This window comes from Sorex fumeus, unplaced genomic scaffold (genome assembly GCF_029834395.1).
Source record: "Sorex fumeus unplaced genomic scaffold, SorFum_2.1 ptg000028l, whole genome shotgun sequence".
Classification (NCBI taxonomy): domain Eukaryota; kingdom Metazoa; phylum Chordata; class Mammalia; order Eulipotyphla; family Soricidae; genus Sorex; species Sorex fumeus.
In genome coordinates this window covers 15,237,522-15,256,308 of record NW_026606085.1, presented here as the reverse complement: position 1 = coordinate 15,256,308, position 18,787 = coordinate 15,237,522, and the positions used below count along the sequence as shown (strand labels likewise).

Sequence of the window (18,787 nt, the reverse complement as noted above, 5' to 3'; positions counted from 1 at the left end):
CTTCTCTATTCGGCTGAGGCTGGGAAACAGAGTTCCGGGCGAGCACTGGCCGTCCGTGGCTGCGGCTGACTGGAAAGAGCCAGGCTGGGGGCCGACCCTGGCTTCAGAGGCAACAGATGAACACTGAGACTTTCTCCATTTATAAACATCTCACTTGGCGTTATAAATAACAGTCAATTTAAAAATTCCACTTTACCCTAACAACAAGATGGGCACACAATCTGCCATTCCTTCATTTGAATGTGAAGAGTGGTAGGTTAAAGTGGAAATATTACCTTGGAAAAGACACACGGAGGGCAGGGGGATGAGGGGGAGAGAGAGAGAGAGAGAGAGAGAGAGTCGGGAATGACGTAGAGTATACTACAAATCAAAAAATAAGGGTGTGTGTATGAGTGTGTGTATATGTGCACGTGCATTTGTTGGAAGTCATGCAAAGCAGCATCTCAATCAAAAAAAATAAAATAAAAGTCCTACCAAGTGTTAAGGAAGTAAAAAGAAAACCTGACTTTTGGTAATGTTAATCTAAAATGCTGTCTTGCAAACGACGTGCATGATTTAAAAAATAAATTATCACTTCCATGTTTCAGATGGAATTTTTTTTTCTATTTCCCTGTACCTCAAGGTGGGTAGCCTGGCTAAATACAGACAATGCTCTGAAGTCAATTCTCAGCAGAAAGGATATATTCACTGAACAATCGGAGGCTAATTTAAGGGCAGGAAGTGGGGTGGGGTCCCCTGGCATAGGGTCATTGAGAGGCCAAGTGCCAGAAAGAAGAGAGCTGGCCGCTGTGTGCCACCTGGGATCTGTGTCCAAGGCATTAGGGAAAGCACCATTTTCCTTAATGAGTTAACGGTTTGCCAGCCAGGCTTTCCAGGGATAAAACTTCAATTTCACTTCATTTGCCTAGAAAAAAGAGAGTCCCATTAAAGTATAGTTTGATATGCATTTAAATTCAAATGGCTTCCATATATTCAAGCAGGGGAGGAAGGACGAGAGGGAAAAAAAGATCAGCTAGAAAGAATGAAAATATTTAGATTTTTATAGTAGAAAACTAATGATGAACTGAATCTATCCACAGCTGCATTTTTTTAGTAGCATTATTTAGAAATAAGGTTAACTGGGGCTAGAGTGATAGCACAGCGGGTAGGGCATTTGCCTTGCATGCAGCTGATAGAGACAGGAGTAACCCCTGAGCATCACCGGGTGTGACCCAAAGAGCGGGGGAAAAAAAAAAAAGAATGTTAACTGGTTGGTTTTAAAGAAGAAACTATGTGGGATAAAAGCCACAGAAACAAAGAACTCATAGAGTAGGTAAGTGGGTTGAATTAATTTAATTAAGAACTTAAAAGAAATTCAGTGAGATCATGATCTAGTTGTACACATTATTGAATTTCAAATTTAAATATTCTTCAAAGATTGTCAAAAATATTTAATAAAGGCTGGAAAATAAATATTAACAGAAATAGCAGTTTCAGAGTAGCACAATCACCTTCCCAAGTTCTTTAAAGTCGCTTATAAGCCACTTGACCATGCATGACCTCTTTGTCATTTTTTATAACCTTTTAGAAACCACAAATGACTCACTCTTCACAATGGTCCTGTAAGTTAGGTTGGTCACATATTAAGCTTTTGTGGTACAGTCAAAATCTAAGTCTCAGACAATGACAACATACAACATCCTGGGACTGGGAATGGCTCGTTGACCTAAGAAGCTCCTGGGATATGGGACCATTCTAGGAGCTGACAGCTTTGGGGCCTTCTAGGAATGGGGGCGGCCTGACACCCTCTGACACAGAAATGGTCCAGCTCCACAACTGAACCTCATCAAATTGCCAGGCCACCAAATTGTTCCAGATCTACTGTCACTGGACTATGTGGCCGCATATGCCTCCAAATGTCATAGAACTGTGAGCCCTGTAGGATCTCAGTAAATCTGATGGGAAAGTTGCCCAGAAGCCCACCAAGCTCAACGCCCTGAAACAGTAACACAAAAGGCTCAACCAGCACCAACCAGCACAGCAATCCTAAATGACTGTAGTGACATCACTGTGAGACATGACCGGGGCCACAAATTGACTCCGATTGATCTAAGTTTTGATCATTCCATCCTGCCTTTGTGTTGTAACAAATAATATGAAGCAAATTTACTTGTGCCTGCAAGGGGGCAGGCTGGGGTGGTAGGTGGGACACTGGGGGCACTGGTAGTAGGATTAGTGTATGGAACAATTTGGTAAATCAGTGTTATAATTTAAAGTTATTTTAAGTTAAAAAATTTAAATATATATATATATATATGAAGCATCTGGGGCAAACATGAGGTCACAAACCCTGTGCCACGTCAACATTCTTTTATGAAAATAAAACTCTTAGGTAACTAGGAACAGAGGGAAAAATCCTTAGCATGGTAAAAGGTTTTTATGAAAAGCCCACATAAAATATCATACACAATATCACAGTATTGAAAGTTTTCCCCCAAGACCAGACATAAGATAAGATACAGTTTTCAACACTGTATTAGAAGTTTAGCCAGAGATTTTAAACAAGACAAAAAGAAAGAAAAATCATCCAGGGACTGGAGCAATAGACAGTAGGTATGGCATTTGCCTTGCATGCAGCCGACCCAGGTTCAATTCTCAGCATCCCATATGGTCCCCTGTGCACCACCAGGGGTAATTCCTGAGACAGGAGTAACCCCTGTGCATCGCCAGTGTTACCCAAAAAAGCAAAAAAAAAAATCCAAAGGAAAAAGGCAAAACTATCTGGACTGGAGCGATAGCACAGCGATAGGGCGTTTGCCTTGCACGCAGCCAACATGGCCGACCCGAGTTCGATTCCTCCGCCCCTCTCGGAGAGCCCGGCAAGCTACCAAGAGTATCTCGCCCGCACGGCAGAACCTGGCAAGCTCCCCGTGACGTATCCGATATGCCAGACACAGTAACAACAAAGTCTCCAATGGAGACGTTACTGGGCCCGCTCGAGCAAATCGATGAACAACGGGAGGGCCTTTACCTTTACCTTTACCTTTATCTTTATCTGCAAATGCTATGAACCCACAAGAAAGCTACTAAAGCTGAAGTTCCAACCATTTCAGGATGCAAGAGCAACATGCAAAAACCTTGTTTCTAGCAATGAAGAAACTAGAAAAGAAATTATACGGGCCCAGTAACATCTCCATATTGAGACTTGTTGTTACTGTGTCTGGCATATTGAATGCGTCACGGGTAGCTTGTCAGGCTTTGCCGATGCGGGTGAGATACTCTCGGTAGCTTGCCGGGCTCTCCGAGAGGGGCAGAAAAATGGAACCTGACTCGGCTAGGCCGGCCACACACAAGGCAAACGCCCTACCGCTGTGCTATTGCTCCAGCCCACTCTACAGAAACATCAAGAGAATTATAATACTTAACTAAGGAAGTAAGTAACATACACCAAAACCAGAAAATATTGCTAAGAAACTAAAATGTATATCAGGGTTTCCCGAAATGGGTAATACTGCCCCCAGAGAACAGAGTTGGGCAGGGATTTGGAGGTACTGGAATGACTTGGGGGAGCAATAGTTACCCAACCCTCCCACAATTAATGAGGTGCCTTCTGTTTATTCACTTAAAGAAAGTAGGTTTCTAGAGGTGCCAAGTTAAGATTTTTTTTCTGAAAAAGGCATAATTGGCCAAATACATTTGGGAACCCTCTGATCTAAAGTAACAAATGACAGAGCATATTCATAGAAAGGAAGGGTTAACAGTTAAAAAGACAAAACTGGCTTGGAATGTGGCTCAGTGACCATGCATATGTGAAATCCTGAGTCTGATCCCCAGCAAGAGGAAGGGAGGGTGATGGGAGGGAGGGGAGGAGTGACAGAAGAAGGAAGGAAGAGAGGAACAGAGGGAGGAAGGGGGGAAAGCAAATACTACCCAAAGCAATCCACAGCTATACTATACCTATCAAAATTCCAGGGCTGCAGAGTTAGTAGAGGGTAAGGCACCTGTCATGTACATAGCCAACCTGGTTTGATCCCCAGCACACTGATGGTCCCCTGAGAACCACCGGAAGTGAGCCCTGAGCACAGAACCAGGAATAGACTCTGAGCACTGTTCTATATGGCCAGCAAACCAGACAGCCCCAACAGAGTAAGTTCCAAAACCTTTTTTTAAAAAAAAATAGGTTGTTTTGGTCTGCACACCCAGCAGTGTCCAGTGGTCAATCCAAGCTCTATGCCCAGAGATCACTCCTGGAGGGGTTCTGGGGACCATACAAGGTGTTGGGAGCCCAAGTGCCCTGCCCACTGTACCACTTACTATTATTCCGACCCCACTTTTTTTGCAGAAATGAAAATGCATGTCTTTATATTGATATGGAATTGCAAGAGACCCTGAATAGACAAAATAATATTTTAAAAGGAAGAATAAAGTTGGAAGACTACCAGTTCCCAACTCTGAAACTAATTCAAATAGTATGATACCAACATAAAGAGACATATAAACCAATGGAACAGAATAGAAAGCCCAGAAATAAATGCCTGTACATATGGTCAACTGATTTTTCACAAGAAGTCAAGGCAATTCAATGGGGAAAGGAAAAGTCTATGGGAAAACTAGATATCCACTTGCAAAAGAATAAAATGAAAACATCACAATATACCATATAATAAAAATTGACTCAAAAAATATCAGAGACCTAGGTTTAATAGCTAAAGCTATTAAACTATTCTAACACTGGAGAAAATATTTATAACATTGGATTTGGCAATACCTTCATGAATACGATCCCAATGGCAGTACATATACTAAAATTAGAACAATACAGAGAAGATTAGCATGGCCCTGCGCAAGGATGACATGCATGGCATAAATGAAAGAAAAATAAATTGGTCATCATAAAAATTAAGGACTTTTGTTGTCTCAAAGGAATCTATCAAGAAAGTAACAAAAGAGGGGATGGAGAGATAGGACAGTGGTTAGGCGCTTGCTTTGCACACAGCAAACATCGTACTACATCAGGTCTACTGTACACAGCCGGGTTAACATAGACATATAAAGAATTTCTAAAATTCAAAATATAACCGAGTCAGAATTGGCAACAGACTTAAATAGGTACTTCTGCAAAGATGTACAAAAGGGCCAAACTGGAGACGCAGCACAAGAGGTGAGGCACTGGCCTTGCCTGTGGTCACTTTGGCAGATCAGGTCTGAGGACAGAGCCGGGAATAGCTCTGGAGGACCACCAGGTGTGGTGAAAAGAAAAGATGTTCAAATAAACACTATATATCTGGTCCAATATCCAACTTATGAGTCATCAGGGAAAAGCAAACTACCAGGAGATACTACTTCACAAGGAGAGTTAAATGTTTTTTAATGAAAGGAACACATTAATGAAGATGGTGAAAAAATTAGATTCTTTGAGTACTGCTTGTAGAAATGTAAAATGAAACAGTCACTGTGAAAAACTGTTTGACAGTTCCCTAAAAGTTCAAAGAACAGCTAAGAGATGACTCAGCAATTCCACTCACTGACATTTCAGAGAAACTAAAGCTGGCACACCACCATTCAGAGCCGAAATTCTCACAATAGCCAACAGGCAACAACAACTCAAATGGGGTATATGCACAGTCCAATACAGACCAGTCCTAAAAAAAGAACCAAACCTTGGGAACATAACTTGGATGGCGAACCTTAAATGCTTAGTGAGAGGCGGCAGGCATAAGGGATGATTAGTACAGGAGCCTACCCGTATGGGGTGCCTCAAACTCACAGAAAGAAGCAGATAAGAAGTTAGCTGGGTCCGGGACAGAGACCAGAGGAGTTCCTACTTAACTGGCCTAGGCTTTGCACCTGAAATGATCAAAAAATGATCCATAGAGGTGATCTTGACATAGCTCTGTGCTTAGTGCCAATTTACCAACACTGCATTTGACCCATGTTTAAAATAAGAAATAAAGTACTATGTTTATCTTAAGCACTGTTTTGTTCAAAAGCATATTGACAAAGCCTTAGATATATCAAGTGACTTCTCTGAATGGCTCAAGCAGTAACAGACAAAGGCCACACTCTCCTCCCATCTCTGTCCCTCCTCCTTTTCTTCTTCATCCTGATCAACAGAAGTGTTTGAGGGGAGAAGGGAGGTCGGGGTGACACCCGGCTATGTTCAGGACTTCCTCCTGGCTGTGTGCTCAGGGATTGCTCCTGGCAGGGCTCAGAGAACCGTGTGTGGTGTCAGCCGCAGGCCAGGCAAACACCTTACCCACTGTACTACCCCAACAGGTTGGATTTGCACTGAGACCCAGCACATTACCTGTGACACCGTCATCTTCATGTTACTCTGCCCGCTGCAGAGCCAGACGTCTCCAAACAAGACCTCCCGAACGCTCAGGGTGGAGTTCACGCTGCCAGTGTTCTGTTCAGCAATTATTTCAAAGGGCCCACCGGGCTTCATGGGGTCCAGGACCACCATCCAGGTCTTGGAGCCCACTGCAATAACAAGATTTGGAGGAATCCGTCATTATATTTCTTGGTGCTTATCCCCAGCCTCCGTGCTATACTAAATCCACAATGATACAGACTGGCAAAATTTTGGACAAGCAAATGGAACTAACAGAAAGCAGCATTTCTAGCTTTAATTTGTACCCATCCCCTCTTTATTTTTCATCCAAAGATTTCTAAAAATATACTATCCAGTTATAATCCTAAATGGGAACACACAAAAACACAAAGAGGTTTAAAATTTCCAGAGTTGAACAGAAAGATAAAACGGACATTCTCGGTATACCAGCCTGCAGGTAATAACAAAATAACCAGAGCCGGACAGATCTGGAGATCTGTGATTCTTTGGCCTTATTCCAAAAATATTTTAAAATGATCATCTCCCTATTTCGTCTTTCTGTGATGATCCAATCAAATGTGAGCAACAGTCAGAAAGAAATCATTTGGAATCTGAAAATTCCCCTAAGGGACAGGTCCTCGATTCCCAACTCCTTGTAGCAACAGTTAAAAGAGGAGAGTGGAGAAACTGAATTCTGTGTCTGACTGCTTTCTGTGCCAATCTCCCTGTGAAGAAGACATACAGGCTTCACTGAGAGAAATCAGAGCAATTTACTAGATATAAGGTTTCAGGACTCAACTCGGGGATGAAAAGCTATCCAAGACCCTATTTCAGAAGCTCATAGCAAATTCCTTAGGAACCACCCCCCTACCACCTTCCCACCTCTCACCCACTCACCCCACCACCACTGCCAACATCATACTCGGAAACTTAAGGAAAATATCTTCAAAACGGTAAAATTATCCCCAGGGAACCAAACAACATGAGCAAAGTTGAAGGCAATAAGAGCGAGAAAACAGACAAAATAGAGAGATGATCATTTTAAAATAAAGATTCCTGGAACAAGGCCAAAGAATACAAGCTGATTCCAGGGAGAGGACGGGAAGAGCTACAACAGGAGCACCCTACCGTGAGCACACAAACCTGCAAGCAGTAATCAGCAAGCGTCGTGCACACGGGCACCAATGGCACATTAGACCGGATCCGAGGGCTCACCCGAACCAGGGGTCCAGCCACGTGGCCAGAGGTGAGGAGAGCTCAGACCTGCAGGACCACTCAGGGTGCAGGATCGCTCCCCTCCAAAGCACAAGCCCCTGAGGTCAGTCAAACCGGGAGCAAATGCTCACTATTGTTTTTATACCACCCCTAGCCAGACATCAACATATTAAATGCAGAATCCACCTAAAGTAGCAAGAGGCCTGTTTTGGAAACAGTGGGCAGCTCAGTGCAGCTTGTGTGGCCCAGGTGCGAGGTGCTCCGTATGGCGCTCACTTCTGAGCAGGCAGACGCTGCAATCTGTCCCCAGCACAGTCTCGCCAAGGTCTTTCCAGGCTTCGTGTTCTGACACGTCCAAGTGCAGCTCCGACCCCACCCCCCGCCACCAACACTGCTCACTGCTAAGAGGGTCAGCCGCCGGAAAAGGCCGGGATGAGCTGCTCCTGGCAACCGATTCTGTGCGCTGGTGAGAGCCGGAGCCCCAGGCACTGAGGCTGGCGTCAACTACCTTCGTCGGATAACGCGGGCCCTGGGCACATCATGGCAGGGCCGTCCCACCTACTCCAACCAGAGGCCGAGCAGTGGCTCGGGTGGAAGGCATCTGAAGAGAGCTCAGCATCCATCATGGTCTCGTGTCCCCAAAAAACTCTCGACTCCCTCAGAAGAGACCTCAGAGAAGCTCCCTCCCCAGTGCTCCTGCCGTCCGTTCCGTTTCTTGCTCTCTCTTACACTGGATAAAAGACAGCTTGTCTGACACAATCGTGCATGTTAAGAAAAATGATCGGGCAGTCAAGGGACAGACAACAAAGCCACTAGAGAGGTGACAGGCTAGCAGAGAGCAACTCAACAGTGGACACTACTGGGACAGCTGCTGCCTGGGCCGCAGGCCCAGGAGGACATTGGCAGCAAAAGCCACCATGCGGGCCTGTGAGCCATGCCTGTCCGCTTCTGGGAAGGTCACGCCAGGGGGGGCTCACTCTGGCCGAGGAAACCCATTTGGGGGATTGGAAGCTGGGTGGGCCTAGAATATGGACACTCACTGGGTGGAGAGCTGGGGCTCAGCCTCAGGCCCCAGACCCTGCTTTCTCCCAGGGGGCTCCTGGCTGACCAGTCACCTCCGCGGGCACCCAGGCCCAGCGCGATGTACGCTCTCGCTTCTGCTGCCCTAATGTCCTGTGCCCTTGGGTTTCTTCTCCCCGCACTAGGTGGACTCCCAGCCCCTGGGACCCCCACAATAAGGCCACGCCAATGGCTCAGAGCTTTGTATTTTCATGGTGAAGGGTGGCCATATGGGATGGCCTGTTTCTCCAGTCAAGGACATGAGTCCGGATCCCCCTTCCCCCTCCCTCCCTGCACTCCCCTCTCCCCTCCCTCCCTCTCTCCCTACCCCCTTTCTCCAGTCCAGAATGGGAAAATTAAAATCATTTGTCTAAAGACAAGATTAGTCATAAAGGGCTTTCTTGCTTTTTAATTTCTTCCTATGCACATCAGATGTTAATTATTTTTCAGGTTATTGTGCCAAATCTGATGCCAAGAAGAGAAAAAAAAATTACCAGCGACCTTTCCCTTCCCTAAAGGAAAAATCTGGAGCTGGAAGACGTCATCCTCTTTGCTTCTTCCTCATAGAACCCAGCTGCAAAGTGTTCTGGGACCGGAGGAAGTGATGGGCAGGGGACGAAGACGGGACTGTCGAGGTCACCTCACCCTGACCCGCCTCAATCCTATAGGGAGTCCACCATGCTCCCCCAAACAGGAATGCAAAATGAATCTTCCTGTTCTAGCAATAATCACAATGCAACACAGCAAACTGCCACATACTGGGGGGACACACCATAAAGAGATCCCCAAATGCCACACTCCTGAGTATCCCCCCTTAGATCTGAGCAAGCAGAATACCTGGGGTTTTGTTTGGGGGACACTCTCAGCAGTGCTCAGGGATTACTCCTGACTCTGCAGTCAAAGATTGCTCCTGGCAGGTGGGCAGGCTGGGGATCAAACGCAGATCGGATATATGCAAGGCAAGTGTTTTACCTACTGTACTATTGTTCTGGCCCCAGATTTTATGTTTTCGTTTTCAGACAATTGAATTGCTCAACCAGTAATAAGCAGTCTGATTATTGAAGTATTTATTCTAATAGCTATAATCAATTATAGTAGCACTGTAGCATTGTCCTCCCGTTGTTCATCGATTTGCTGGAGCGGGCCCAGTAACGTCTCCAGTAACGTCTCCGTTGTGAGAATTGTTGTTACTGTGTTTGGCATATGAATACCTCACAGGTAGCTTGCCAGCTTTGCCGTGCGGGCGAGATATTCTCGGTAGCTTGCTGGGCTCTCTGAGAGGTGCAGAGGAATCGAAACCAGCTCAGTTGGGCTGGCCTCGTGCAAGGCAAACGCCCTACCACTGCGCTATCACTCCAGCCCAATCAATTATAGTTAGAATATTAATTTAATAAAATATACTATAAAAATATAGTAATATTCATTATAATAAATAGCCCCTTGTTTAGGTTATACTGTACTGAAAAGACAAAGATATTTTACAGATACAATCAAAATCCTGAACATGGGGCTGGAGCGATAGCACAGTGGGTAGGGCATTTGCCTTGCATGCGACTGATCGGGGTTCGATGCCCAGCATCCCATATGGTCCCCCAAGCACCACCAGGAGTAATCCCTGACTGAGTGCAAAACCCCTGAGCATCGCTGGGTGTGACCCAAAAAGAAAAAGAAAAAAAATCCTGAACTTGTTGACTTTCAATTGAAAAAAAAACACGTTAAAAGAATAAAATAGACTATCCTGGGTGGGTCTGACCTTGTAAAATGAATCTTTTAAAAGAGGGCCAGAGGGGTAGAGAAACAGCTCGCTGTTCGCTGGGCTGGAGCACATGCTTCGCATGCCATAGTCTGGGTTCAATCCCCAGAACCACATAGTCCCTTGAGCACTGCCAGGGGTGAGGCCCGAGCACTGAGCCAGAAGATTACCCTGAGCACCACGAGGTGTAGACAAAAAAAGAAAATCAGCAAGATGTTAACAGTGCAACTGAGGGTAGGTCTTTATTTTTTTAAGTGAGGAAAAATACATTTCTTCAACTCAATCATAATACCAAATGTTCCCATAGCTACTTAAGGTCTTAGTTTTCCCAGCGCTTAAGCATCAGTCGGCTGGACAACCTTCTGTGCTGCTGTGAGGGCATGGTAAGCAGGAAGCAAGATACTAACAGGGCAGACAGAGTGATAAACAGAGGCAGCCCACCTGAACTGAATCTCAGCACACTAACCACACAGCAGGAACAAAGGCTCCTCATGGCGCCCAGGGGCCCACCTTTTATTCCTTCTCTGAAGCACTACCTACCCCTGCCACCTCCAGGGCAAGGCCCAAAACAATCAGGAAGGGGGAAAGACGCTGGAAATAATGTCACTGCCACTGTCCTCCCGTTGTTCATCGATTTGCTCGAGCGGGCCCAGTAACGTCTCCATTATGACAACTGTTACTGTGTTTGGCATATCGAAGACGTCACGGGGAGCTTGCCAGGCTTTGCCATGCGGGCAAGATACTCTCGGTAGCTTGCCGGGCTCTCCGAGAGGGGCGGAGGAATCGAACTCAGGTCGGCCATGTTGGCCACTTGCAAGGCAAACGCCCTACCACTGTGCTATCGCCCCAGCCCCTGGAAATAAAGAATGTATAAAAACATTTTTAATGGAGCTGGAAAGAGAGTGCAGTGGGCACGGTGCTTGCCTTTGCACGTGACTGAGGTCCTCTGAACACTGCCAGGTGTGAAACCCCCTCAGCACAGAGCCAGGGGTAAGCTGTGAGTACCACCAGGTGTGGTACAAAAATTAACAAAACAAAATTGGAATGCTCTTGAAATATGATGTACTTTTGCATAAATCTACTGCACTGTACAGTCTCTGTCTTCCAAGTGTTTATGAGGAATGTTGATCAGGAACACCGTGGAAACCTGTTTATTTTACTGGACAGGGAAGACCCACCATGTAGTGCTCAGGGGGCTCGAAGAACACTCCTGGCAAATGGACCAGAAGGTTCAGGGCTGGGGCTTGAGGAGGCAGTGCTGAGGGTTATTCCGGTCACCCCAGGCACCTTCCAGGTCCCTGCTTCTTGTTTTCTAAGTATCAGAAATCCTTCTGACTCCTAAATAAATGTCATCTACTCAGTACCATTACTTGTGCTCTGGCTGCTCACTTCTAAGACGGACTCAATCCCAGACGAAAACGGTGTTGTCTCTTGAATTCTCCATTTTCCTAGTTTCTCTTGTAAGTCTCTAGCAGCATTTAAATCATCTAACAGAGAATATCTCTATCCAGGGTAAGCTGACAAGTTTTTTTTTTGTTTCACCCAGTAATATTTTGATGCTGAAAGGTCTTGAAATTCAAGAGTTAGAAGGGTTTGCCCACATCTCTGTCCCATACATCCTATTTCCAAATGTTTCTGACATGGGAATAAATTATGAAGAGCCTGCCCAGGGCTGACTTCACTCTGCACCGGGTATCAGCTCTGCATATTGATAACACTAATTAATGAGCCTGGTTTTCAAGGATCAGAAAACTGCCCACGAGCTTCCTGGTCATGTGGACACTCACAGCTCAGAGCGGCAGCTCCCACGCTGATTCCCCACCCACAGACCAGACCGACACTGCCATCAGGCCTCCACGGGGCGAACCCTGAGCTCCCTCCCTGCACAATTATGGCTAGCACTTCTCCTCCCCGACTCACATCTGCACGCCTGCTAAGGCTCTTCCTGCTCAGGAGGGCAATTCCAGTCTTCGCGAGCATCCTGGGCTATACCATGGGTACAGCCATCGATGGCACTGTCTGGACAACTGACTGCCAGTGGAGAACCAGCTCAGCCCTCCTGCCGGAGCCAGCTTCTAAAGTAAAATGTGATAGTGCTGCTCTGAAGCCCAAACCCTGCTGACCCAAACCACACGCTACTTGACGAGGGCAGTAAGACCCTCCACCTCTAAGCCTGTCTGGTGCCTACAGAGCCCGTCAGGAGCCCAAATCCCAGGGAAAAAATCCATCTGCCCACCACACTGCCCACAGCCTTTGCCCAGATTCTGCCCTCTGCTTGAGCCTTCTTCCGGGATAAGTCTTAATCATCCCTGCACAGCAGCTCGTGCTCGCCCACTGTGACCGTCCTCACATAAGCTCCGATGGCTGATTAAATCTTTCCCCAGCCCCAACCTCCACATTTCTTGAGAGACATCATTTGTCTTCTGCTCATGGTACCACCGTTACCTACCACAGGGCCACAGGGCCACAGGGCATGGTAGAATACTTAGGTCATGAACTAAGCCATGTAATAGTCACAAAAACAACCTCAACACTTGACTCAGTGCTTTTTGTGTGCCTGAAGACTTTGCAAGTGCTAATTCTCTGGACCCTCGTCATACTCCTAAAGACCGTGACTGCTACAGTAGGAACAGAGAGAGGGTGACATACAAGGCCACAATTACTAGCGACAGCAAGTCCTAAGCCACGCAGAGTGCACAGCCGAGCTCTCCCAAGCATGCCCCACTTTACAGAGGTCCCCCACACCAGCACTCCCCGGGGTATCACAGATGGGTGCTGTGACTTCCTGCAAGGCTCTGGGGCCAGACTATTGAAAGCAGGTGACTGCTTCGGTCGTCAAAGCAGTCGTCATTTCCCAGTAAGCCAGCAGGGGGCAGAGGAGGACCAAGGCTGAGCGGAGGCTGGGCGGCCTTACCTCTCACGCGGGTCCCTTTCTTCATGACTGTGTCCTGACCACGGCGCAGACTCACGGTCACCGCGGCTCCAGGGAGGCCGTAGCCCCATAGCACAGCCCCTGCAGGCTCCTTCTGCAGGACCATGTGATCGCTGACGTACGAGGCGAAGCGAAACTTCACACCTAAAACGCAGAACAGTCATTTAGCATCCCCTGGGGAAAGACTCAGAACTGACTGGATCTGGCTAAATGGCAAAAAGAAAGTCTTCAGGCAAGAGAATCTCCACAGACGAAGTTCTGATCTTCCAGGAGCAGCTCCTACTCATCCCTACTAGGGGAGCAACATGCAAGAACTGTTTCCAACAACGAACATCAAAAAAAGGCCACTGGGGCTCGAGTGATAGCACAGCAGGTAGGGCGTTCGCCTTGCACGTGACTGACCTGGGTTCGATTCCCAGCATCCCATATGGTCCCCTAAGTACCGCCAGGGGTAATTCCTGAGTGCAAAGCCAGGAGCAACCCTTGTGCACTGCTGGATATGACCCAAAGAGCAAAAAAAGAAAGAAAGAAAAAAGAGCCACCAGGGCAAACCCACTGAGGACCAGCTGCCCCCCGCCCCACATCTGTTCTCCCCTGCTCATCCCTTCTCTCCTTCCCAAGGCTTCCCCCAGTTCCTCCTACCTGCCCACTCACCCCCGCTCTCCCCCCAGAATCCCTTAAATGCTCTTCTGAGGCCCCCCACATATGAAATTTTTGGGAAAAAACTAAACTACTTCCTTCCCCTACTGTCCATGACCGCATCCCCTCTCTGAGTAGGGAATGAAGCAAGCAAGCCTCTCTCCCAAATAGCCTTCCTCAACCTCCCTTGCCCACCTTCCTCCCCCGATTCCCAGCCCACCCATGAAAGTTTCCCTCAAGTAACTCCGTTATTGTGACTTTTAAGCAACCCACTGAAAATTCTACAGGAGCATTCCCAACTATCTGTGACAGGGCTGATAACAGAAATGCAGATCCATACAGATGGGAAAAGACACTACCAGTGAGAGGAAGAATCCGAATGTCTAAACAAGGGGGTCCTTCGTTGCCATCTTACACATTTTACAGAAAAAAAGAAAAGCGAGAGCGCTCAAGACCGGATTCTATTTCAGACCATCACTAACGAGACTGAGGAAGAACTCACCTTAACGAGATCATTCCTATTTTTAACATCCAGCCTCTATCAAGGCATCTTATTAATAACAAGCATTTATCCAAACTGTGTCTCATCAGAACTTAACAAAGGGGGGAGAGGGAATGTGGAAACTTCCTATGTCCCACTTAGTCTAAACAAAACAGACAAAAATCCTAGGAGAATAATAAAAGATTTTTAATAGGGTTTTTTAAACAAAAATGATAGGCAGGAAAGAGACCGAGAACCGAGCAGGGTGCCACTTCCCTTCCAGAAGATACCATGGGGTCACATGGGGTGGCACAGCTAAGAAGTGGCTCTCTGCAACTGGCAGGGGGTAAATTGGTTCTGGGGGTGAGGGTCTCCTTGGTCTGCACCAGGACTTGCAGCCAGCCCCGAGATGCCCTGAGTCCCTTCGAGGAGTGACTAAATAAACTGTGTGTGTGGCAGAAGGCCTGGCGGAAGGAGACGGCCACCCGAGCTGCATTAGGCTGCTGGTAGCCTGCTGGAGGGAAACAGGGACACACGTGGAGGAGGGCCCCGTCTTGGGGAGGTGCTTCATTGGGAGCAAAAACTGAAAACTAGAGGCAGGAGAGAGGGCGCAGAGATAGCTCCAAGGGCTGGCTGCCATCTGCAGAAGAGCCCCCGCATCTGGGGGGTTTCTCTGGGCACAGCTTCTATCTCCGAGGCTGGGGAAATGACTTCCCAGACACATCTTCCCACCAGTCCCGGTTTGCTCAACTTCTCTGTGCTTAGCTTCCCTCCAGGAGCCGGAGACAGAGCTCAGCTCTGCAGCATTCGCCTTGCATGGGAGTCCCTGGGTTTGGTCCCTGGTATCACAAAACACAAGTAACTGCATTAAAAGCAAAATAAAATGAGACCAAGAAGAGGGCACAAGGGCTGGAGCACATGTATGCAGGAGCTAGGGGTTTGATTCCTCCATGCACTGAGTTAGCAAGAGCTCTGGGTATGGACAGGTATAGCCCAAAAAACAAAATAATAATTTTAAAAAAACGTTAGCAGTTAAAGGTTAAGAGTGTAGCTCAATGGCAAAGCACTTGGGTTCAATCCCTGACTTGCAAAACTAAACTAAAAGTTAGCATGCCTAGTGAAAATTAGCAATGACTGGCTGTCACACCAGAAGATATAGTCCGATTATTACTGATCAACAGGCCGATCTCCAAGAAGATTAAGTAAATTTGGGGGCCACTCAAATTTGCATGCACTCCGCCCTGGAACCATCCCCACAGCTCCCAAGATCAAGGATTTTTTTTTGTTTTTTAAGTAGCTTGAATTTCAGTGAATTCAACACAATTTATTGATCCTAAGCATCAAGTACTGTTTTATTTTTGGCTTTGTGGCAAAATCCAGAAATGCTCAGGGCTTGCTCCTGGCTCTGTGCTCAGGTATCATTCCTGACAGAGTTCCGGGGACTATATGGGGTGCCAGGATGAGTCATATGCAAGGCAAGAGCCCTTACCACTGTACTTACTATCTCTCTGGCCCCCCAAGTGCCAAGTACTATTTTAAGCATTGATATTGTAACAGTGAGAGAAAAAAAACATACAAGAGACCAGAATTGTTCCCAGTAGAGACCTTGTGTCTGCAGTGGCACTTTCATAGGGCAGGGACGGTGCTGACCACACTGCAGACACGAACCTCTTCCACTGGCCTTACAGCACCCAGGCAGTTAGAACACAGCTAGGAGTCAGGGCACCTCATCCCAAAGCCACTGTGATTTCCTTCCTGTCTGCAGGAAACTGGTAACAAGTCAGAGAGAAGTCATTCCTGTGCTCTTAGCTCAAATTCCAAGCTTCTGAGAGTAAACAATGGAACATTACCAAGGAATTGAGCAGATAGAATGGAATAATGAGAAATGTGGGGGAATCGCACATTCTTTCTACCAGACACAAGACACTTAATACTTGGTTTTTAAGATCTTCAATATTATCTTCACTTGGGTGTTAAAATGAAAAAATTAGTGGGGCCAAAGCAATAGTGCAGTGGGCATATAATTTGCCTTGCACACGGCCAACCTAGGTTTTATCCCAGCACCTTATATGGTCGCCCAAGCCCACCAAGATTAACTCCTGAGCACAGAGCCAGGGCTAAGCCCGGAGCACTACTGGGTGTAGCCCCCCCACCAAAAAAAAAAACAGTAACTGGTATTTTGAGGAAGTTCAACATAGTCATTAAAAAGAGAAAGGCCAAATTTGGAGGGAAGGAACATCAAGGGTTCTTGACAAACCGGCCAAACCCTGCTCTGAACTTTATACATGAACTGTACATGGAGTTGGTGAACTGAATGTATTATATGATGCTACATGACAAACATAGGCAGGAGGGAACGACGTGACGGTTAGATGTTGCTGCATGCAACCAAATGAGAAAAAAAACATGTCAATTATTAATGAATCAGAACCTCCCAATGAAGGTGAAGTTCTGATATGACTCAACGTGAAGATAATTTATTGATATTAAACAGTCTTGGGGGTCGGAGAGACAATATCGGGGTTAAGGCATCTGCCTTGCGTGTAGCTGACCCCCGTTAGATCCCCAGCAACACACAGGGTCCCCCAAGCAGGAGAGATGCCAGGTGTGACCCCCCCTAAGCACAACATAAGGAGTAACCCCCAATAGTATGGCAAAGAAACTAATGAAATAAAATAAGATCAGTGGCTTTGGAAGATTCTATGGAGCTTCCTCAAGAAACCCTATCAATGTCACTTTGAGGTTTCAATGTAAAAAATACAAAAGCATTCCTTCAAAAGCTCTATGGGGAGCACGCATGTGGTTCAGGGTTACAGCACTGGCCTTGCATGTGAAGATCTGGGCACAGACCCTGGGACCACAGAAATAAAGCAAAATTGCATCTATCTCAATGTTTACTGAAGCATGATTTACATGGTTAAAACAGGGACACAGCCACAAAGTCCCTTGGTAGATGGGTTAAAAATACAGTATGAAGGAGCAGGAATGATATAGCACAGCAGGTACAGCATTTGCCTTGTATGCAGAGGACCCAGGTTCAAGTCCCAGCATCCCATTGGGTCCCCCGAGCACTGCCAGGAGTAATTCCTGAGTGCATGAGCCAGGAGTAACCCTGTGCATCACTGGGTGTGACCCAAAAAGCAAAAAAAAAAAAAAATTATGCAAAAATACTTATTTAAAAGTAAAAAATAGATATAATTTTAGACAATGGAATATTTGGGGTTTAGTTTTTTTGTTTTAGGGCCACACCTGATGGTGTGAAATTATTCAGAAATTATTCCTGGCCCTGTTCTTAGGTGTGACCTGGCAGTATTCCTCGAGGACCACATGTGATGCCACCAGAGCCACAAGCAAGGCAAACACCTTACCTCCCGTACTCTCTATCAGCCCTATAATTTGGTTCTTTAAAAAGGATGATAGGGGCTAGAGCAATAGCACAGCGGGTAGGGCGTTTGCCTTGCATGCAGCCGACCCGGGTTCGATTCTCAGCATCCCATATGGTCCCCCGAGCAGTGCCAGGAGTAATTCCTGAGTGCATGAGCCAGGAGTAACCCCTGTGCATTGCCGGGTGTGACCCAAAAAGCAAAACAAATAACTAAATAAAAAATAAATTAATTAGAGTCTGGCAAGCTCCCTGTGGCATACCCAATATGCCAAATACCAGTAACAATGATGGGTCTCATTCTTCTAACCCTGAAAGAACCTTGAATATGGCACTTTTTAAAATCTCAGGGCTAGGACAAAGGAGATGTTACTGGGGCTTGCTTGAGGCAATCGACGAACAACAGGATGATCGTGATTGTGATCGTGAATTGAAAAGATGATATTTTTTTGTATGAACATCTAATCTTTGGCAAGTGAGCAAGAAATGTGAAGTGGAGCAAGGAAAGCCTCTTTAACAAATGGTGCTGGCATAACTGGACAACAACAGGCAAAAAAAATGGGCTTAGACCTCGACTTAACACCATGCACAAAGTCAGATCAAAATGGATTAAAGACCTCAACATCAGACCAGAATCTATAAGGCACACTGAAGACAAGGTCAGCAAAACTCTCCACGATATTGAGGCTAACGGTATCTTCAAAGATGACACGCCACTGACCAACCAAGTGGAAATAGAGATAAACAAATGGGACTATATTAAACTAAGAAGCTTCTGCACCATGAACAATACAGTGACCAAAATACAGAGACAATCTACAGAATGGGAAAGGATATTCACCCAATACCCATCCAATAAGGGGTTGGTATCAAGGATATTCAAAGCACTGGTTGAACTTCACAAGAAGAAAACATCCAACCCCATCAAAAAATGGAGTGATGACAGCACCCAAAAGGAGAGAGAGAACAAAAGGGAGTGCCCTGCCACAGAGGCAGGGTGGGATGGGGGGATG

General features: G+C 46.4%; 1 protein-coding gene and 1 non-coding gene across 2 annotated transcripts in view; one reads left to right on the top strand and one right to left on the bottom strand.

Annotated features, from left to right (window-relative positions):
- The window catches only part of SIAE (sialic acid acetylesterase), a 45,691-nt gene that overhangs the window by 18,270 nt on the left and 8,634 nt on the right, over positions 1-18,787 (bottom strand). Inside the window, exons 2-3 of the mRNA XM_056114822.1 lie at positions 13,255-13,416; positions 6,287-6,462 (exon numbers count right to left, since the gene is read on the bottom strand). Coding sequence (XP_055970797.1) covers positions 6,287-6,462; positions 13,255-13,416 — 338 coding nt within the window. The remainder of the gene's footprint in view (positions 1-6,286; positions 6,463-13,254; positions 13,417-18,787) is intronic.
- On the top strand, positions 4,760-4,863 carry LOC130024503 (U6 spliceosomal RNA). The gene has a single exon (XR_008792583.1). It is a non-coding gene; the product is annotated as a U6 spliceosomal RNA (small nuclear RNA).